Source organism: Megalobrama amblycephala, linkage group LG17 (assembly GCF_018812025.1).
Source record: "Megalobrama amblycephala isolate DHTTF-2021 linkage group LG17, ASM1881202v1, whole genome shotgun sequence".
NCBI lineage: Eukaryota > Metazoa > Chordata > Actinopteri > Cypriniformes > Xenocyprididae > Megalobrama > Megalobrama amblycephala.
The window spans coordinates 45737833-45761204 of NC_063060.1; the positions used below are offsets into that span (position 1 = coordinate 45737833).

General features: G+C 45.3%; 1 protein-coding gene across 1 annotated transcript in view; it reads right to left on the bottom strand.

The window, feature by feature from the left end:
* Positions 1 to 651: 651 nt before the first annotated feature.
* Positions 652 to 23372, bottom strand: part of hs6st1a (heparan sulfate 6-O-sulfotransferase 1a) — a 154938-nt gene continuing 132217 nt past the window's right edge. The window contains exon 2 of the mRNA XM_048165088.1: positions 652 to 2873. Within this exon, the coding sequence (XP_048021045.1) occupies positions 2150 to 2873 (724 nt within the window). The 3' untranslated portion in view covers positions 652 to 2149. The remainder of the gene's footprint in view (positions 2874 to 23372) is intronic.

Consider the following 23372-nt stretch of genomic DNA (forward strand, 5'->3'; position numbering starts at 1 on the left):
TTCCCATTGCAGAGCAGTAAGTAAAGTAAAACGTCCCTCGTAACACCTTAAGAGTCAGTACTCTTCCTCGCATACCGTTTACTCTGAGGTTGTTGTGTAGCCATTAACTTCAAGGGACAGTTCGCCCAGAGAAATGAATCTGTATGACTTTCTTTCTTCAGTGGAACATAAAAAGAGACGCTTTGCAGGATGTTCACGCTGCTCTTTTATACAGTGAAAGTGAATGAGGACTGGAGCTGTCAAGCTCCATAAGTGCCAAAAAGCAGTCCTTAAAGGGACAGTTCACCTAAAAAATAAAAAATATCCCATGATTTATTCATCCTCAAGCCATCCTAGATGTCTTTCAGATGAACACAATCAGAGTTATATTAAAAAATTTCCAAGTTTTATAATGGGAGTGAATGGGGGCCGAGATTTTGAAGCCCAAAAAAGCTCATCCATCCATCATAACAGTAATCCATACGACCTCAGGGGGTTAATAAATACCTTCTGAAGCGAAGCGATGGGTTTTTGTAAGCAAAATATCCATATTTAAAACTTTATATCCCCTTGGAGCCGTATGGATTACTTTAATGATGGATGCACTTTTTTGGGCTTCAAAATCTCAACCCACATTCACTCCCATTATAAAACTTGGATATTTTTTAATATAACTCTGATTGTGTTCGTCTGAGAGAAGATAGTCATATACATCTAGGATGGCTTGAGGGTGAGTAAATCATGGGATAATTTTTATTTTTGGGTGAACTATCCCTTTAAGTGACTTGGAATACACTTGCACAAGTCTTTCTGGTGATTGTTTGTCAGTTTTGGAGCTCAACGAAAATCATTTTTGGGTCATACGTGTTGGGTTAGATGACAGAATGGTCATTTCTCAGGGTGAACTGTTCCTTTAACAACAAACAACTCAAAGTTAACACAGGGGAGACATGTGACATCATTCTTGTCCCCTTACTGGCAACAGCTTCAGTCCCTGAGGACCATGGCAAGAGATTGGTCATCATGAAACACACACATTCGCAAAGAAAAACGTCACACCCAAACATGCTTGCGTACTTACAACAGTCATCCTTAACAGAATGCTTAAAAACTCAAACACACTCAGTCATCCTAGTAAATAATGAGTAGTCTCTGGGAATTGGGAATGGTGGTGACATTTATAAAGGCTTCGTTTGCTGCTTCTTCCTTCTGCTCTTGCGTTTCACGAGCACACAATCTCTACGACACTCCTGTTATTGACTGACACACAGGCGTCGTTATCGAGTCAAACGCATTGAGCGGGACTTCGCTCGGAAACACATCCTTACTAAGTGTAAAATAAGACACAGTTTCCTCTTTGGATCTCCCAACTCGGCTACCAAGAAATGGCCTGGATTGGGTGAATTTGTCTCGGCCAATAACAACGTATAAACACCTCTCACATTCGGTAAGTTTATATTAGTACACTTAGCTCACGGGGGTTTTCTCGTACAGTGTGCTGAAAGCTTAAATAATGGCTATGGTCCACGTGTCGTCTGTCCGTCCGTCGAAATTTGCAGCCGACGTGCAAATAAACACACACACACAAAAAAAAGGACAATAGAACAGACCCTTTCAAGTCATCACTGATTATGAAAAGCTAATAAATTGCATCCAATAAGTGTTAGGCAGCTCTGTTGGTCTCAGTGCTGTGAGTTTTACCTCTTTGAGGGACGAAAAAATCCCTTTTAAAAATAAAAACAAACTAAGACAGACCGTTATCGTCACAAGTTCATGGCTGAAATGGCAGCAGACATTTAAGCAAATACCTCTATACAGTTTCATTCTTTTAAAATCTGCAGTGAATATAATTTTGATAATTTTTTCGCATGTTTTTCTTTCCTTCTGTGGGCGATTTTGCGCCCACAGAAGTCTTCACCTCTTGGTTTCAAGTTCAGGCTCAGTGCTTTAAGTTAGCCGGTCAAGTTCTGACCTGGAGTCATCCCTCTCCGAGACGAGCGAAGGATATCCTGGAGCACAACAGAAGGGGGGAGGGCCGTGTTTGATGGTGGCGCTAAAGTTCTGTCTCTTTCTCGTTAGCCGTTTTCCTCTCCCGCTTGATTGGACCTGGGGGTCGCATTCTTTTCCTCCTCGTCGACCGGTATTTCCCGTCCCCCTCCCCCCAGCACTGCTACCAGCGGTTGATGATGTGATTCATGTAGTCCTCCGTGGGCAATCGGGACGCCTCGGACTCCGGCCCGTCATCCCTGAAATTAGGATCGGAGCTGGGCGTCCGACGAAAGGGGAAGAGGGCGGGCTGGTTCTTTAGGCGCTGCTCTCTTCGCTCCAGTTGTCGCTTGTACATGTAGCGCTGCTGAAAAAGATCCCTGGCGTAGTCATACAACTGCATGTCCAGGTCGTTCAGCTCCTCGATCCGCTGCACCGTGTCGTTGTCCAGATCCACGCCAGCGGCCCGCGTGCTGTTGTACTGCATGAAGGGACGGATGAACTTGAGGCGGAAGGTCCGTTCGAACAAGTACTGCGTTTTGCGCTGGAACTCCGTCAAGCCGAAGAAGGCCATGTCTCGCAGGTTCTTCTTGGCCGACTCGAGCAGCACCTGCGCACGCTTCTTCTCCGGGATGAAGGACATGTTGTAGCAGCCCACCAGGCTGAGGTCGGCTAGCATGCGCACCTGACGGTTATTCGCCAGGTTGTACGGACAGTCCATGAACTGCTGTAACGTGCAGCCCGACCAGTCGGTGCCCTCGTAGCAGGGGGGCAGCTCCTCCGGTGTGGGCGTTCGCCCGTCGCACATGTGCAGGGAGGTTTTCCACGTGGCTCCGCGCTGGACGTGTCTCCATTCGCTCAGGTAGCGGGACACGGGGTCCCGTAACAGGGTGATGTAGTAGAACTTCCTGTAGGATGACAAAGAGACAGAGAAATGATTAGGACACATTTTTATCTGAATCAAAACAATCAAAGTGAATATATCAGATTTAGGGCCGCAACTAATGATTATTTTGATAATCGATTAAAGGGGACCTATAACGCCCCTTTCACGAGATGTAATATCAGTCTCTGATGTCTCCAGAATGTGTGTGTGAAGTTTCAGCTCAAGATACCCCACAGATCATTTATTATAGCTTGTCGAATTTGGGTGTGAGCAAAAACACACCATTTCTGTGTGTGTCCCTTTAAATGCAAATGAGCTGCTGCTCCCCGCCCCCTTTCCAGAAGAGGGCGGAGCTTTAACAGCTCAACAACAACAAAGCTGGAGAATCTCACGCAGCCAAAATGAGGATTGTCAGTAACGGTGTTCAGCCTTACATTGTTCAAACCGGAGTCGACACTGATGGAGAGACTCAGGAAGAAGTTACAACTTTTAGACGTTTCTGAATGGTTAGTGGATAAATGTATGTAGTTGCTGTGGAGTTGATTCAACTCATCATCTAGCATGTGCCGTCATGTTCATCTTTTGTGTTGAATTGACCCTCGTTTGTGAAGCAGTCCGGCGTAAAATGACGGCATGACAACAACACTCTACTACAACAACTCTTCCTCTTCTCTAAAGCAGCCCAACATGGCCCCGCCCCCTTTGTTGCGGGTTCTCGGGGGCGGGGTTTATGTACATTTTGGGGTTTACAGATAAGGACATAACCATAAAATGTAAGTTATGCACTGAGGAATCGATAATCAAATTCATTGTCAATTATTTTCATTGTTGATAATAATCTATTTTATTGATTAGTTGTTACAGCCCTACGCAGATTAACCCCTCCTGTTCGAAATGCCTGCTCTAAGCGGGACTCGAACCAAGGTCCGCTGGCATGGGAGTCGGGCTAGAGCGCTTCTTGAGATCAGAGAAGTGATGATTACTCACACAGCTCTTACTAGCTGGCCTCCATTACACTCACCCCCTAATCCTCACTCCCATCCGGGTCACGGCACCAATGTAAGCCCTTCAGTTCGAACTGCCTGCTCTAAGCAGGACTCGAACCCTGGTCCACCGGCATGGGTGTCAGGCGCTCTAACCAAGAGGCTAAAAGCCGCACTCTCTAGTGTCAGTCACTAGAGCATCTCTTGAGATCAGCTCCGTTACACTCACCCCCTAAACATCACTCCTATCCGGGTCACGGCACAAACGCAACCCCTCCTGTTCGAACCGCCCGTCGCGAGAGCGCCTCTTGAGATCAGGGAAGTGAGGTTTACATGCACAGCTCTTACTAGCTGACCTCCATTACAAAGAGACCCTCACGACAAAAAGTTAGCAAAAGAATTTCTACAAGGACTGAATTTCTGAACGGGAAGTCCAAACTTAACAAAACTTCATACACATAGCTATTACAGCCACACAGAAGTGCTAAGACGTCCTAACATTAATTTCCCCTTCCCTGCCTTGCATTCTTTTCTTGATCAAGAAGCCGTTTGACTTGGATATACATCACAACAGAGAAGAAGGATGATTGCATTTATCACGATTTCTCTTTCATGATGACTTTAAAGCCTAGTGTTCATGAAACTAACTAGGGTGTCTATACAATGCAGACTCTCAAATTTTGTGAGAATTGACCACAAGATGGCACCATAATGAATATATTTATGTTATACACTGGCCAGCCCAAAACAAAACAAACAAACAAAAAACAAACAAAAAAACAAAAAAGTTGGATTAACATCACAACATTTATTTAATTCTAAGCCGTTTTGGGCAAAAATAAAAAAAAATAAAAATCTCACACAATAAATGTGTGTTTAACTAAAAACTTTAAAACAGTTGTAAGCAATGTTCCTGTTATGAACTTGTTAAATCTTTGTTAGTTATCCAGTGCTTATAAAACAACTACTCAACGAATCAATCAGGCAGCCCAACAACTACTCAACTTTGAACATCTCTACAAGGAAATCATTTCAACAGCTGGGATGGAAGACTGCGTCTTTAACATTTTCTGCACATTACATTTTTTTATGGGTTTTATTGACTCATTAAAACGCAAGCAGTGTGTAATTTTTTTTTTCTCATAAACTGGAACTCTAGCTACATTATTCACATCATAAATATCTGTATTGCAGTAAAGGACCAACAGCAGCCACATGGTAATCTTTAACTGGTAGAGTTATAATTCCTCTCGCTTCTAACATAAAAATCATTTCAGCGCGTGAGAACACAAGCAGTCGTGTAGAGCTCTTCAGCGAGACTTCATAATGCAGATGAAAAGAGCATAACTCGTCCCACAACACCTCTCTTCCATTCCGAACCTGCACTCCAACACCAAATTAGTGAATTCTCGGATGTGTCCCTCTTGAGCACTTGAGCGTACGTGCTGCAGAATGAATCACACATTAGTGTAGTGAACGGCCGAGACTTATTTATTTTAACAGCTCTGGTAGAGATGCATGAATTTATTCATCTGTGAAAGACAGGACAAGTCAACCAAAAGCTTGCACATTATGTACAGTGTTGACCCTGAGGGTAAATAAACAGAACATTCACAACAAATTCCCTCTCTTAATCAGCATATTCAACTTGTTTTCTAGTAAAAAATATATTTATATCTTAAAAATAACATGCATTTACCTAAGAAAATACATTCAGAACACAGAACGAACAAGTAAAAACATCCTTAAAGAAAGATATATTATAGATATAAAGGCCTTTTTCGGGATGTATATACAGTAGGCAGGAGGTGGACCAGCTCTCCTCGTGTTGTAGACGCAATAACCTCTAACTAAACATCAACAAGAGTGTAGAGATGATTGATGCCATCACTGCCATAGGATATTAAAAGAATATTTTATGCCATCGGTTATTATTACCATTCATATTAATGGCAGTTCAGCTGCTGCATGACATCTACTATATATAATAAAATATTATAATTGATATGTTTCATTTTGGCTCTTCAGAATTCAAAGGAACTTTTGAATGTTTGTCAGTGGGGAAGGATGCATTTTCCCTGCTAAATGGAGGCTGAAGGGTTCTGATGACAAGCCTAATGTTGACCCCTAGGTTGTAAACACTTTTTCAGAGTAAAATCTTGACATTTATAAACACTCTCTCACTACTGTCTGGCACTTACTCACACACACACACGTGCATGCACAAACACACACACACATGCACGAACATGCACAAACACACACACACACACACAGTCTAAATTCTGCTAAAAGATTCAGTGTTTATTCTCACACAGAGTTCAATATTCTTCAGTGTCGAAGCCTCTCGTGTGTTAAACACCTCCATCACACTCAATCTCACTCTTTCTTTGTGAAAAACACTCTATTCTCATTCTGTTATCTTCCAGCCCTCCCTGTGTGATGTTTGTTCATACACAGATCTGTCCCTGACAGATGATAGCGTCAGAAAAACATACCAATAAATACCTTAATTAATTCATTAAAGGAAGCAGGGGCATTAAAAGACTGAAGAGGCTTTTTTAGGGATATCATTTAGGATATAAAAGAAAGAAAAGTATGCAATATAAACATATATATATATATATATATATATATATATATATGTTTATATAATATATATTATATAAATAAATATTTATAATATACACTGTAAAAAGTGCTGGGTTAAAAACTTCCAAAGTTGGGTTGAAAATGGATAAACCCATTGAGTGAGTTTTATTTAACTCAACTATTGTTTAAAAATGACTGTATTTCTTGCTTAAAATGAACGTATGTTGGAAATTAACATTTATTAATAAGTTTAATGAATAATAATTAAACAGTAAACAATTCTTAAATTGCTTATTAATAAATGTTCACCTTTTGATTATTATTGTTGCCTCTAGTAATTATGTGTCTGATTTTTAATTTCCAACCTATTTTGGGTTCATTTTAAGCCAGACATATAGTCATTTTTAAACAATAGTTGGCATTTAAACCAATCGCTGGGTTTGTCCATTTTCACCCAACTTGGGTTGTTTTTAGCCCACACACTGGTTGTTCTAGTGTCCCTAGTTGTCTTCGAATCAAATTATAAAGAGTGTCAGTAAGTGAAAGCTATACAAAGAAGCAAATAAAATAGAAATTAAAAGTTTTACCCTATACATAAAAAGGCCACAGGCATCAGAGCGCTGACATGTGTTTTACTGTAAAAACATGCCTAGACATGCACACACAATAACTGTCAAAACTGACACACATAAAGGATGTGTGCTGCCAATCTAATGTTCTCAGAAAGAGCCAACAGGGACAGAAAAAGGCTTAAACACACACACACACACACACACACACACACACACACACACACACACACACACTCGGACTGATGGCTCATGTCAAATCAAATAAGCTGAGCTGTTCTGATATACAGCAGCGTTCAGCACAACTCTAGCAGAGAGAGAACACCAGCGTTTGAGCAGAATCTCTACCCAGCATGCACCAGCCTGCAAATAAACATAATCTAGTGATTTCTCCTGATCTGAGAGTGGAGCGGTCGCTCTTTCCTCCTCGGTTTAATATATTCACTCCTGTTGGTTTACACGCTCAGCACCACCCTATCCGATGACCTTTTTCCTCTGTTTTCAATCATCGTGTGTCTAAAGCCACACTCCTCTGGGGCATTGCTGGGTCGTGAGCAGCTTACTAACATGCAGTTCACGTCACGGCCACTCGGTGGTGATATGCACACAGAATACACACACTGAGACTTCATGCACTACAATTAAACACAAATCCAGAGCCTCAGTATCAGTCAGATTTAACTACACTCCACCGAAGCTGAATCTCTGTAAAGGAAACTGAAAGGCTGGACTGTTGTAGGAACTACATGTGGGAGGAAAGAGGGAAAGTCGGGGTCATTTTCATTGGGAAAATGACAGAAAATTGCTGGCACAAGCATATCTCGACACACACACATGCAAACTAAACAAGACTTTTCCTGTAACAAAGTCCTTCTTGCATGGACACGGACACACAGCAGCAGAGGGCAAAGTCACGCTCACGCTTTTTGGGGAAAAAATAGACATTGCAATATTTTGCTTTTCTGCAATATATTGCTATATAAAAAAAATACAGGAATTTTCACCATATGATTTGGAAACAATAAAAGAATGATTGAAGTGTGTGCTACAAGAAAACAGTACGTCAGAATTTTTACAATCTTATATTTAATTCAGTTTATTACTTACCATTCTTTGTAATTATTTGTGAAATTTACTAGCAAAATTGTTTCTTTTTCAGCACCAGTTCATTGCCGTATCGTAAATCTGACTGTGAGGGAATCTGGGGAAATCGGAGTCTCTCTGCAAAGCGTCATTTGAAATTTATGAGCAATTTCCTCAGTCACAAAAACAAACACCTGGAGGGAAGCAGTGCGGCCGAGTCACATCCTCGCTCTACATCACTCAACCTCACACTGCTTCACTTCATCATTACAGTGTGCAAATCATGTTAGAGATGATTACCAGCACAGGTACAGTTGAGTGAGACGGGACTGGAACGCCATGGAGAAAATCGAAACTAAATGTAGTGGTTTCAACTCATAAAAGCCCAATTCCATCACTCTAAATGTGGCTCAGATCTCTCCTTCATTGTACATCTGTGGGATTATTACACCCATTTTATTGTCCACCAAGCAAAACTCAAAGCAGCTCACTCAGAAGTAATAAATAATAAAGTAATAAAATGCAGAATTTGAGTTATCAGTTATTTCTGTTGCACAAACAATGGAGGATGAGTTATTCTGCAAAGCTGAATGTTTACACTCTAAAAATGCTGGGTAAAAACAACCCAAGTTGGGTTGAAAATGGACGAAACCAGTAAATAATTTTTAATCGAATAGTTGAGTTAAATAAAAATACCAGCAGGTTGGGCAAACATTTAACCTAACCACTGGGCTAAAACATCCCAATCACTGGGTTAAAACATCCCAATCGCTGGTTTAAAACATCCCAATCGCTGGGTTAAAACAGCCCAATCACTGGGTTAAAACATCCCAATCGCTGGTTTAAAACATCCCAATCGCTGGGTTAAAACAACCCAATCAATGGGTTAAAACATCCCAATCGCTGGGTTAAAACAACCCAATCACTGGGTTAAAACATCCCAATCGCTGGTTTAAAACATCCCAATCAATGGGTGAAAACATCCCAATCACTGGGTTAAAACATCCCAATCGCTGGTTTAAAACATCCCAATCGCTGGGTTAAAACAGCCCAATCACTGGGTTAAAACATCCCAATCGCTGGTTTAAAACATCCCAATCGCTGGGTTAAAACAACCCAATCACTGGGTTAAAACATCCCAATCGCTGGTTTAAAACATCCCAATCGCTGGGTTAAAACAACCCAATCAATGGGTTAAAACATCCCAATCGCTGGGTTAAAACAACCCAATCACTGGGTTAAAACATCCCAATCGCTGTTTTAAAACATCCCAATCAATGGGTGAAAACATCCCAATCGCTGGGTTAAAACATCCCAATCGCTGGTTTAAAATATCCCAATCGCTGGGTTAAAACAACCCAACCGCTGGGTTAAAACAACCCAATCTCTGGTTTAAAATATCCCAATCGCTGGGTTAAAACATCCCAATCTCTGGTTTAAAACAACCCAATCGCTGGGTTAAAACAGCCCAATCACTGGTTTAAAATATCCCAATCACTGGGTTAAAACATCTCAATCGCTGGGTTAAAACAACCCAATCGCTGGTTTAAAACATCCCAATCAATGGGTTAAAACATCCCAATCGCTGGGTTAAAACATCCCAATCGCTGGGTTAAAACAACCCAACCGCTGGGTTAAAACAACCCAATCATTGGTTTAAAACATCCAAATCGCTGGTTTAAAACATCCCAATCACTGGGTTAAAAACAACCCAATCGCTGGGTTAAAACAACCCAACCGCTGGGTTAAAACAACCCAATCACTGGGTTAAAACATCCCAATCGCTGGGTTAAAACAACCCAACCGCTGGGTTAAAACAACCCAATCACTGGGTTAAAACATCCCAATCGCTGGTTTAAAACATCCCAATCGCTGGGTTAAAACAGCCCATTCGCTGGGTTAAAACAGCCCATTCGCTGGATTAAAACATCCCAATCGCTGGGTTAAAACAGCCCATTCGTTGGGTTAAAACAGCCGATTCGCTGGATTAAAACATCCCAACCGCTGGGTTAAAACAGCCCATTCGCTGGGTTAAAAAATCCCAACCACTGGGTTAAAACATCCCAACCGCTGGTTTAAAACATCCCAATCGCTGGTTTAAAACAGCCCATTTGCTGGCTTAAAACATCCCAGTCGCTGGGTTAAAACATCCCAACCGCTGGGTTAAAACATCCCAACCGCTGGGTTAAAACATCCCATTTGCTGGGTTAAAAAATCCCAACCACTGGGTTAAAACATCCCAACCGCTGGTTTAAAACATCCCAATCGCTGGTTTAAAACAGCCCATTCGCTGGGTTAAAAAATCCCAACCACTGGGTTAAAACATCCCAACCGCTGGTTTAAAACATCCCAATCGCTGGTTTAAAACATCCCAGTCGCTGGGTTAAAACATCCCAACCGCTGGGTTAAAACATCCCATTTGCTGGGTTAAAAAATCCCAACCACTGGGTTAAAACATCCCAACCGCTGGTTTAAAACATCCCAATCGCTGGTTTAAAACAGCCCATTCGCTGGGTTAAAAAATCCCAACCACTGGGTTAAAACATCCCAACCGCTGGTTTAAAACATCCCAATCGCTGGTTTAAAACAGCCCATTTGCTGGCTTAAAACATCCCAGTCGCTGGGTTAAAACATCCCAACCGCTGGGTTAAAACAGCCCATTCGCTGGGTTAAAAAATCCCAACCACTGGGTTAAAACATCCCAACCGCTGGTTTAAAACATCCCAATCGCTGGTTTAAAACAGCCCATTTGCTGGCTTAAAACATCCCAACCGCTGGGTTAAAACATCCCATTTGCTGGGTTAAAACATCCCAATCGCTGGTTTAAAACAACCCAATTATCGCCGGGTTAAAACAACCCATCTGCTGGGTTTGTCCATTTTCAACCTAACTTGGGTTGTTTTTGACCCAGCATTTTTTAGAGTGAAAGGTTTGTTCAAATCTCTAACCGCAGGTATGAACAATTATAATGGTGATGATTGCCTTAGTAAACACCACTAATTAAAATCTATTAATACATGATGGACTCATCCTTAGGGACTCAGCTTTAGCAATGAAATGTGTTTGAGTAGCACTTTACTAATAACATCATTTAGTAGTTCAACATGTATCTGCTATAGGGTTCTTCTGAACATTTGAGGCACATCTCAATTCTCAGCGACCTGTCATGGTAATTGATTTCTGCCAGTTACTGCTGATCAAGTCACTTCAGTTCAGAATCTGCTTAGAACATGGATGTACATGTAAATCCATTGACCTCTTACATTGTGCTATCCGGCATGTCGACTCAAACGTCAATCCTCGTAAAAGTGAGAACTGCATCTTCAGCTGTACCAAATCCCATGAGGACAACAGGCCATAGGATGAACCATATGAGGACATGCTTCTATCACAGACACACAATCAATCCCAGAGCAGATCTGCATGTAAAGTCAAGGCTGGGATTAACAGGTCATGTCTGTGAGGAAGACTAAAGAGAAGCGGTTTAATGTTCTGAACTCTCAGTGTGTTGGGAATGGCTGAGGGTCATTCAGTCCTTCAGTGTGTCATGCTCTAGCTAATGATCTGTTAGTCATATCAGAGAAAAACATGAACTGGTGGGGCAGCAGTCAGATGAAAACAGTAAAAAATATGAAATATTATTACAATTTAAAATAACTGTTCCCATTCAGTCGGTCACTTCGACGTACGTCGGATGACCGACGAATAGGAATCTCGCTAGAGAGGCCAATCTACTTCGAGTGTAACTAAACGAGCCAATGCACATTGGCATGCAATCATATGCATCAGCTGCTCGCCTCGCAGCGCGGGTATATAATGAGCAGCAGGTGCGTTGCATCTTCAGCTTTTCGCTTCGGAGCCGAACTACACATGGTAGTATCTACGTGCGAGTGTGAAAGGAACGAGCCAGCTCTCTCTACTGCTCTCTCGTCTGGTGCAGGTGGAACAGCACAGCAGCGGGGCCGATTCTCTCCTTTTGTTTATTTTCTTTTTTTGCCCACTGAGCAAAGAAAGCTGTGTGTCAGCTGTGGAAGCCGTTCTTACGGCTGGTACGGTGCGCTTTAAAGAGCGCTGAAAAGCTGTTTTCACGGCTGGTAAGAGCGGCATCTCCAAAGAGAGTGCACACGACAGGCTGCACATTTCCCTGTCTGTGCTGCAGCGGCTTTCCCCTGCGTGCTTCGGTACTTGAAAGTGCAGTTCCTGAAAGAGCTTACACGAGTAGTTCGCGTCTTTTTAAAGATGTCGTTTTACTTGTGTGTTTCTGGATGCGGTCGTTACCTGGCGCCTCGGGATGGTCACCAGCGCTGTATCACGTGCTTGGGCTTAAGGCACGCTGAGGCGGCGTTTGTGGACGAGTCATGCACCCATTGTGGGATGATGACCGTCGCGGAGTTGCGGTCGAGACTCCACTTCCTGCAAAGGGGTGGAGTCCCGGTCCCGGCGCCTCGTTCCAATCCTCCTCAGAGGGTTGCTTCGGGCGCTGGGACTGGTGACTTGAGGATCATGGTGAGCGCGCTTCCTTCGGGGAACCAACCCCCTAGGAACCCTCATCCCTCGTGCACTCCGCAGCCAGTAGAGCTGCCGGGGGAACGCGGTGGACCACCCCAGAGGTGTGTACCATCCGTATCCTTCGGAGCTCCCCATGACGACCAGATGTCGATCGCTGCATCGGAGGGTGAGCCTGATACTTTCGGGGATGACGATTCGGCGCAGCTGCCTCCTTCGGGAGTGACATCTGTGCCCGATTCAGACCCGGAAATGATGGCTATGCTTTCCCGGGCCGCCAACAGGGTCGGGCTCGTGTGGAATCCTCCACCGTGTCCCGAGCCCTCGCGGTTGGACGATTGGTTTCTCGGGGTGGCAAGGGCTGGTTCTCAGTCCCCCACCCCAGTGCCTTTCTTCCCGGAGGTGCATGAAGAACTCACTGGCACATGGACGGCACCTTTTACTGCCCGAAACCGTGTCGGTGGGTCCTCCTCCCTCACCACCCTTGATGGCGGAGCGGCGAAGGGTTATGCGCGCATACCCCCTGTGGAACGGGCCGTTGCTATGCAACTGTGCCCTAACTCCACCTGGCGGGGGGAGCCGTCTCTCCCTTCCCGGGCCTGTAAGCACTCGTCGGATCTTACCGGCAAGGCTTATCAGGCCTGTGGGGAAGCCGCTTCTGCCTTACACGCTATGGCGTTGTTGCAGGTCCATCAGGCCAAGGCACTGAAGGACCTACACGAGGGTGGTCATGATCCGCAAGTTCTACAAGAACTTCGTACCGCGACGGACCTCGCGCTTCGTGCGACGAAGGTTACGGCGCGGTCAGTGGGTCGTGCGATGTCCACCATGGTGGTCCAGGAACGCCATCTCTGGCTGTGTCTCGCGGACATGAGGGATACCGACAAGGTCAGGTTTCTTAATTCCCCCGTGTCCCAGACCGGCCTCTTCGGCGACGCGGTCGAGAACTTTGCCCAACAGTTCTCGGCTGTACAAAAGCAGTCTGAGGCCATTAGTCACATCCTGCCGAGGCGGTCAGCTGCTGCACCCCCACCGCCGGCGGCACCTCAGTCTGCCCGTCGCCGAGGGCGCCCCCCTGCGGCCGCCCCCGCTCCCACGCCGCAGCAGCAGCCTCCATCCAAGCGGCGTCGTGGAGCCGGTCGCGGGCGGGGTGCCCAGCCCGTCCCGCCACCCCCTAAAAAGAAGGGTGGCAAGGCCAAGTCCAAGCGGCCCTAGGACGGGCGACCCGGAGATGGATGGGACTGCTCTTCAGGAGGTGGTGACCGCACCGCTCCTTCCCCCGGAGGAGGGCCGGGTGGAGAATCTTTTGTTTCCCCTTTTTGTTCCGCCGCTGGCCCAACGACCAGCGGTACCCAAATTTTCAATAAAAGAGCAGTTTCCTCTATCTCCGGGTCCGAAGAGGGCTCGGAGGGCAGTGGGAGGGCAAGAACCTCACCACTCTCATCCACCTCTTCTGTCGCCAGCGGACAGCAGCGAGCAGCAGGCAGACAAAACCTCGACTGCTCCCTCTGTCCACCTGTGGAAGCAGGTAAGTGTTGCACAGCACACTGTGACCCCGCTTCGGGCCGCCTCATACAGAGAGCCCCCCGGGCCGCATCCCTGCGTTCCACCTCGCTGCCCCGCGGCGGGTACGCCGGTGGTCCCCTTGGTGCCGCTTGCTCGGTCTCTGGGAGCCTGGCTAGCGCTCCCCAGTCCGTCTCGCTGGCTCCTTCGGACCATCAGGCTCGGCTATGCGATTCAGTTCGCCCGGCGCCCCCCCAAGTTCAGGGGCATCCTCTTCACTACAGTGAAAGCTGCCGATGCCCCTGTCCTGCGTGCGGAGATCGCAGTCCTACTGGCGAAGGACGCGATCGAGCCGGTCCCTCCAGCCGATATGAGGTCAGGGTTCTACAGTCCCTACTTCATTGTACCCAAGAAAAGCGGCGGGTTACGACCGATCTTGGACCTGCGTCTTTTGAATCGGAGCCTCCACAAGCTACCGTTCAAAATGCTCACGCAGAAACGCATTTTCGAATGCATCCGTCCCCGAGATTGGTTTGCAGCGATCGACCTGAAGGACGCGTACTTTCATGTTTCGATTCTTCCGCGACACAGGCCATTCCTGAGGTTCGCGTTCGAAGGTCGAGCATACCAGTACAGGGTCCTACCCTTCGGGCTCGCCCTGTCTCCCCGCGTCTTCACGAAAGTCGTGGAGGGAGCCCTTGTTCCCATGAGAGAACAGGGTGTTCGCATCCTCAACTATCTAGACGACTGGCTTATCCTAGCACAGTCTCGGGATCAGTTGTGCGAACACAGGGACTTGGTGCTCAGTCACCTCAGCCAGTTGGGGCTTCAGGTCAACTGGGAAAAGAGCAAACTCGCCCCAGTGCAGAGGATCTCTTTTCTCGGTATGGAGTAGCACGCCTCACAGAGGAACGTGCTCGGTCGGTGTTGAACTGCCTGAATACTTTCAACGGCAGGACAGCGGTCCCACTGAAATTTTTTCAGAGGCTCCTGGGGCATATGGCGGCCGCAGCGGCTGTAACACCGCTCGGTCTGCTTCATATGAGACCGCTTCAGCACTGGCTTCACGGCCGAGTCCCGAGATGGGCGTGGCTACACGGCACGTTCCGGGTGCCAATCACTCAGGAGTGCCACCAAGCCTTCAGCCCGTGGTCGGACCCTTTGTTTCTTCGGGCAGGAGTGCCCCTAGAACAAGTGTCCCGGCATGCTGTGGTATTCACAGATGCTTCGGCCACCGGCTGGGGTGCCACGTACAACGGGCATGCAGTGTCAGGGGTTTGGACGGGACCCCATCTGCATTGGCACATCAACTGCCTCGAGTTGCTGGCAGTACGTCTTGCTCTGGGCCGCCTCAAAGGCCTGCTACGGGGCAAGCATGTACTGGTCCGTACGGACAACACTGCGACCGTTGCGTACATCAACCATCAAGGTGGTCTACGCTCCCGTCGCATGTCGCAACTCGCCCGCCATCTCCTCCTCTGGAGTCAGAAGCATCTGAGGTCGCTTCGCGCCATTCATGTTCCCGGTGTGCTCAACCGTGTGGCCGACGAGCTGTCACGAGCTGCGCTGCCAGGAGAGTGGCGACTCCACCCCCAGGTGGTTCAGCTGATCTGGAAAGAGTTCGGAGAGGCTCAGGTAGTCCTGTATGCCTCTCTAGAGACCTCCCACTGCCAGTTGTTTTACTCTCTGACCGAGGGAACACTCGGGACAGACGCACTGGCACACAGCTGGCCCCGGGGCCTGTGCAAATATGCGTTTCCCCCAGTGAGCCTACTTGCACAGACACTGTGCAAAGTCAGGGAGGACGAGGAGCAGGTCTTGCTAGTTGCGCCCTACTGGCCCAACCGGACCTGGTTCCCAGAACTCTCTCTCCTCGCGACAGCCCCTCCCTGGCCCATCCCTCTGAGGAAGGACCTTCTTTCTCAGAGACGGGGCACTCTCTGGCACCCGCGTCCAGACCTCTGGAAACTCCATGTCTGGCCCCTGGACGGGACGCGGAGGTTCTAGGTGACTTACCCCCTGAGGTACTTAACACCATCACTTCGGCACGTGCACCGTCTACAAGACGTGCTTACGCCTCGAAGTGGAACCTGTTCGTCGAGTGGTGCTCTTCTCGCCGAGAAGACCCCCGAAGATGCTCGATCGGAGTCGTGCTTTCCTTCTTGCAGCAAGGGTTGGAGCGTAGGCTGTCCCCCTCCACCCTCAAAGTCCAGACTGCTGCTATCTCCGCTTACCACGACCACATAGATGGCAAATCTGTTGGTCAGCACGACCTGGTCATCAGGTTCCTTAGGGGGGCGAGACGGTTAAATCCTCCTCGACCTCCCTCCATACCCTCTTGGGACCTCGCTCTGGTGCTAAGAGCACTCCAGATTGCTCCCTTTGAGCCTTTGCAATCAGCAGACTTAAAGATTCTGTCTATGAAGACTTTGCTGCTGGTTGCATTGGCCTCCATCAAGAGGGTAGGGGACCTGCAGTCATTTTCGGTCGACGAATCGTGCCTGGAGTTCGGGCCGGGCGACAGCCACGTGGTACTGAGACCCCGGCCTGGCTACGTGCCCAAGGTTCCCACCACTCCCTTCAGGGACCAGGTGGTGAGCCTGCAAGCGCTGCCCTCGGAGGAGGCAGACCCAGCCCTGGCTTTGCTCTGTCCAGTCCGCGCTTTGCGACGGTACATAGACAGAACTCGAAGCTTCAGGACCTCAGACCAGCTCTTTGTCTGTTACGGAGGCCAGCAGAAGGGAAAGGCTGTCTCCAAGCAGAGGATGGCCCACTGGATAGTGGATGCCATCGCCCTGGCTTATCAAGCTCAGGGCGTGCCCTGCCCGCTCAGGTTGCATGCTCACTCCACGAGAGGTGTAGCATCCTCCTGGGCGCTGGCTCGTGGCGCCTCGCTGACAGACATTTGTAGAGCTGCGGGCTGGGCGACACCTAACACGTTCGCTAGGTACTATAGCCTTCGTGTGGAGCCGGTCTCCTCCCGTGTTCTCGCCTCAGGTCAGAGGCACGGAGAGGCCCCGGCTTAGTGTCCGCTTGCTGCGCGACATGCGCTTCTTTTCTCCAGAGAGTCCCTACAAGGCAGACCCTGTCGAGTCCTCCGACATCCCTTCGGCAGCCGACGTGGCGGAGCGTCGGTCGCCAGGCCTTACTCCGTTGAATCCTTGAGAACCGGATTTAGGCTGGGTTCCATATGTGTGACCCTACGGGGATCCCATATGCGGCTTTCCACGGTTGCTCCTAATCGAAGCCCGTGTCTTTCCCTCTGGGAGAACCCACCAAGTTGGAGTCACCCCAGTTCTTCCATATGTTGTACAACCTACAAGGTTAGTCCATATGTACTTATCCATATAACTCCTTCGGGGAAGGATATGGCTTCCGCAGCGTTCCTTATCTGACGTAAGGTTACGCTCCCAGTGGTATCTATAGTCTCACTGAGTGGGTTTTGGGAACAACAGTGATCGACCCTCTCTGTGTGAGCCCGGTCCCACCGTCCTTAGGCAAGGGGGTTCAGGTGGCTCACAACAGAGCACTGGAAGAGGGCACCTCCTGTGGCGCTTTGGTAGGGATTCCTATTCGTCGGTCATCCGACGTACGTCGAAGTGACCGACTGAATGGGAACGTCTCGGTTACAAAGGTAACCCTCGTTCCCTGAAGGAGGGAACGGAGACGTACGTCCCGTCGCCACAGGCGCTGTCCTGCTGATGCTGCCACCTGCTGGGTTCGGCTCCTCAGCGAAAACCTGAAGATGCAACGCACCTGCTGCTCATTATATACCCGCGCTGCGAGGCGAGCAGCTGATGCATATGATTGCATGCCAATGTGCATTGGCTCGTTTAGTTACACTCGAAGTAGATTGGCCTCTCTAGCGAGATTCCTATTCGTCGGTCATCCGACGTACGTCTCCGTTCCCTCCTTCAGGGAACGAGGGTTACCTTTGTAACCGAGACGTTTTCTATGTGAATATATTTTAAAAAGTAATATATAATTTGATCAAAGGTGAATTTTCAGCATCATTACTCCAGTCTTCAGTGTCACATGACCCTTCAGAAATCATTCTAATATGATGGGTTTTCATGTTTTATGAGGACTTTACATAGATATAATGATTTTTATTCTGTACAAACTGTATATTCTATCCACTAACCCTAACCCTGCCAACACTGAACACTTTCGACATGTTTACATTTTCAAAAAAACATCTCTTAGTATAATTTATAAGCTGTTTTCCTTATGAAGACCAAAAAATGTCAAGGGTTTCAGATATTGCCATCTTTGTGAACACACACACACACACACACACACACACACACACACACCAAAATGAGTGACGTCTTTAATAAGACCTCCACGTGTCCTCTCTAAGACTGAATCCCTGAAGGATGGAAAAATTTCAAAGATTTTGGGAATGTTATTAAAAAAACAAGAGAAGATTCATCCATACATCTTTTCTCTTTTGTCAGCTGGTCTCGTTCTCTCTCTCTGTATGTTTAAGAAAGTCACTCACCTCAGGCTTGTCTGGATATGTAATAACAATATGTCTGAAAACGTTTCAGTACAGCAGAGCACAAATCTCTCTTTCTCTCTTTCTCTCTGGCAGTCCCAACTCAAGCCCTAAGCTAATTAGGATGTGCTGATTGATTAGGCTGCAATAATTAGCTTTTGTGATGTAAATGAAGCTCCCATTTGGTCTGAAATTGATTAGCCACTGTCTGTCCCCGGGGACGAGGCGGATTGAGAGCCACCGCTTGCGTCCATCTCTCTCTCTCAGCCTCTCAGTGTTTGTAATCAAATACGATAATGGACTTCAGTGAAGTGCTGTAAAAAGAAAACTATCGATGTCTAAACAACTAGATATTTCTCTCCACTCTGAAATGATACGATGGTACAGCCTGCGAGATCTAGAGGAGAGAAACTGAACTTGGAGAGATTTTTTTAAATTGATTTATTTTTTACTGTAACTGGCCACCATTATTAGTCCTGTGGTTTGAAAAATAAATTAAAAATACAAATATCCCTTAAGGAGCCCCAGGCTAAATCATGAGCATGATATAGCAAATCAAGGGAACGAAATAGTAAAGTGAGGGAACGAAATAGTAAATCGAGGGAACGAAATAGTAAATCAAGGGAACGAAATAGTAAATCAAGGGAACAAAATAGTAAATCGAGGGAACGAAATAGTAAATCAAGGGAACGAAATAGTAAATAGAGGGAACGAAATAGTAAATCAAGAGAACGAAATAGTAAATCGAGGGAACGAAATAGTAAATCAAGGGAACGAAATAGTAAATCAAGGGAACGAAATAGTAAATCGAGGGAACGAAATAGTAAATCAAGGGAACAAAATAGTAAATCATGAGCATGATTTATCAAATTGAGGGAACGAAATAGTAAATCGAGGGAACGAAATAGTAAATCGAGGGAACGAAATAGTAAATCAAGGGAACGAAATAGTAAATCGAGGGAACGAAATAGTAAATCGAGGGAACGAAATAGTAAATCAAGGGAACGAAATAGTAAATCGAGGGAACGAAATAGTAAATCGAGGGAACGAAATAGTAAATCAAGAGAACGAAATAGTAAATCGAGGGAACGAAATAGTAAATCAAGGGAACGAAATAGTAAATAGAGGGAACGAAATAGTAAATCAAGAGAACGAAATAGTAAATCGAGGGAACGAAATAGTAAATCAAGGGAACGAAATAGTAAATCAAGGGAACGAAATAGTAAATCGAGGGAACGAAATAGTAAATCAAGGGAACAAAATAGTAAATCATGAGCATGATTTATCAAATTGAGGGAACGAAATAGTAAATAGAGGGAACGAAATAGTAAATCGAGGGAACGAAATAGTAAATCAAGGGAACGAAATAGTAAATCGAGGGAACGAAATAGTAAATCGAGGGAACGAAATAGTAAATCAAGGGAACGAAATAGTAAATCGAGGGAACGAAATAGTAAATCGAGGGAACGAAATAGTAAATCAAGGGAACGAAATAGTAAATCAAGGGAACGAAATAGTAAATCGAGGGAACGAAATAGTAAATCAAGGGAACAAAATAGTAAATCATGAGCATGATTTATCAAATTGAGGGAACGAAATAGTAAATCGAGGGAACGAAATAGTAAATCGAGGGAACGAAATAGTAAATCAAGGGAACGAAATAGTAAATCGAGGGAACGAAATAGTAAATTGAGGGAACGAAATAGTAAATCAAGGGAACGAAATAGTAAATCGAGGGAACGAAATAGTAAATCGTGAGCATGATTTATCAAATTGAGGGAACAAAATAGTAAATAGTGCGCACAATTTAGTGAATCAAGGGAACAAAATAATAAATCATGTGCACGATTTAGTGAACCAAGGGAACGAAATAGTAAATTGTGCACGTGATTTAGCAAATCGACGGATGGAATAACCTGTTAAAAATGTAGCTAATTGCAACAAAATATTAAATTAATAAGTAATTTTTCAAATATTAAAATTTTCAAATTAATGAAATTATAATTTAATTTATTTTGAAGTGCCATTCTTAGTCTTTCATACTAAAAAATTCTAATAAAAAAATCCATAGGTGTGTGTGTGTGTGTGTGTGTGTGTGTTTGTGACATATCAGGACACAAATGTGTATAATGACATGGGTATTACAAGAAGAGGTGACTCATGAGGACATTACTCCATGTCCCATTTTTCAAAAGGCTTATAAATCATACAGAATGAGTTTTTGTGAGAAAGTAAAAGTGTGCACAGTTTCCTGTGATGGTTAGGTTTAGGGGTAGGGTTGGTGTAGGGCGACAGAAAATATGGTTTGTACAGTATTAAATCATTACGCCTATGGAATGACCCCACAATTCACAAAAACAAACCTGCATGTGTGTGTGTACTGTATGTGTGTGTGCGTGTGTGTATCTCAAGCCATGTAATGGGGAGGGTTGGGGAAAGACCTGGCAACCTACCCTGGAAAAATCATTGCTAAGAAAATTCATGGACAGTCTCTTGCGTATGGCCACAGAATCACCAAGAGTTACATGTGACCGAAATGGTAATAGATAGATGTGTGTGAGAGAGACACAGAGAACAGGACTGAAAGGCACAGAGTGAGAGACTGTCTGTTGTTTTCCTGTCTGGAGAGGAGTTCTCCTGAGGAAGGAACAGGAACTGCTTCGACTCAACCAACCTCTGACCCAGAACCTGAGAGCTCGTCTGTGAGTTTAATCCTTCCTGAAAATACGCTCAGAATAACCACACCGACAAGAGCAGAATTCCCTCTACCGATCATCCAATCAGAAATGAGAAGAGTAGCGTTGTGACTGCTGTCTCAAACTTGTTATGCACCCTTTGTGGATAAAACTATGTCCTAAACATATAAATTAGAGTTTTTGCCCTACAACAACAAAGCTGGAGAATCTCACGCAGCCAAAATGAGGATTGTCAGTAACGGTGTTCAGCCTTACATTGTTCAAACCGGAGTCGACACTGATGGAGAGACTCAGGAAGAAGTTACAACTTTTAGAATGAAACTGGACGTTTCTGAATGGTTAGTGGATAAATTGATGTAGTTGCTGTGGAGTTGATTCAACTCATCCACTAGCATGTGCCGTCATGTTCATCTTTTGTGTTGAATTGACCCTCGTTTGTGAAGCAGTCCGGCGTAAAATGACGGCATGTCAACAACACTCGACTACAACAACTCTTCCTCTTCTCTAAAGCAGCCCAACATGGCCCCGCCCCCTTTGTTGTGTGTTCTTGGGGGCGGGGTTTATGTAAATTTTGGGGTTTGTGATGTCACAAACCGGGAAGAAGCTCGTTGTAGTCCCTACCAGCCGTTTTTTGTAGTCCTTAAGACCCCTTTAATGTTTTTTTCCCCTCCAAAAAACCAACACAAAAGTGGAATATTCCTCAGTCTGAGCCACTAAAAAGGAAACTGGAGAACAATATCACAGTGTGTCTTGAGGTTCACCGTGAATTCACTCATCGTTGGCATTCACTGTGGACCGTGGATACAGGTCTGTTTCCTGAGCACCTGGTCTTGATAAGTGTTGGCTGGTGGAGCGTTGCGATGTGTTTGAACAGGTTGGGTGTATTAATATTTGTACCCCAGTGACTGATGATGCAGGTGCTCTATTGGCCCAACACAACGAAGTCAATCACAACTCACAGCTGTGCCGCAAACTTTTCAACCTCTGGCTCTGAGGAATGACATCAGAAAGTGACGAGTTAAGACAGATTAACACACATACACACCCATGACATGCACACAAACGCACAGAATTCTGGGAAAGCTTCTGTATCTGGGCTCAAACACATCCGCGCTGACCGATGTTGCATCACACCAGTGGAATGTTTTGGATGGAAGGAACTGTGAGTTCAGCTCAATGTAAACGTCCTGCTGACTGCCAAATATCCCTGAGTTATTAAGAAGTCTTTCCAAAACTTCTGCCACCACAGGGATCAGGATTCACAAGCTTCAAACAAACGCACACTACAGAGAGTTTGAATTCATGACAAAAAATTTTAAGGAAAACAAACTATGCTTCAATTGTCTTACATGTAACTAAACACAGCAGGAATCTCATTATGGTTTGAATAGCAATGTCAAAGCTGTCGAAATTCTGGCTCGCAGAACTGTACTTTACCTCGAAATGATCTGCAGGATTTAAAGTCAATGCGGTAACGTGTAGTTTACGATACTGCATATTTGAACTCTTGGTAGCTTCAGAAGTTGATAAAATGAACAAAATCCCATCATCTAAATATCCCTAAACTGATTCAAATATAAATACACTTTTGAGAGCAAGTTAATGTGCCTAAACTTAACCTGAACCATTTTCAGTGGATTTTTGGTACTCAGAGAGCTGTTTTATGCAATTATTTTGATAGAAGAAAATAAGATACATTTCTAGTTTCAACATTATTTATTCTTCAGATAATCCTCTTTAAATGCAGTAAGTATCAGCTGTGTGCAAAGTGAACCACGTTTGGTTTTCAATCACTGAAAATGGGTAAAATTCAACAATTTGAACATGGAGCTGCTTTGAGATCCCCATATCTATGGGACTGAACTATAGAGGGCCTTGAAAATGAAGATTTCTAAAGGAAAGTTTATTAAGAATGAGAATCTAGAAAGATATTAAGATATATTGAATACTTTTAGAGTCACAGGCATGTGAACTTTGGAAAAGGAATATTTATGGCACTCAGACAGGTGTGTTTTAAGCAGTTAAGTTGATATAAAAACACGAGATACATTTCTAGTTTCAACATTATTTTTTCTTCAGATATTCCTC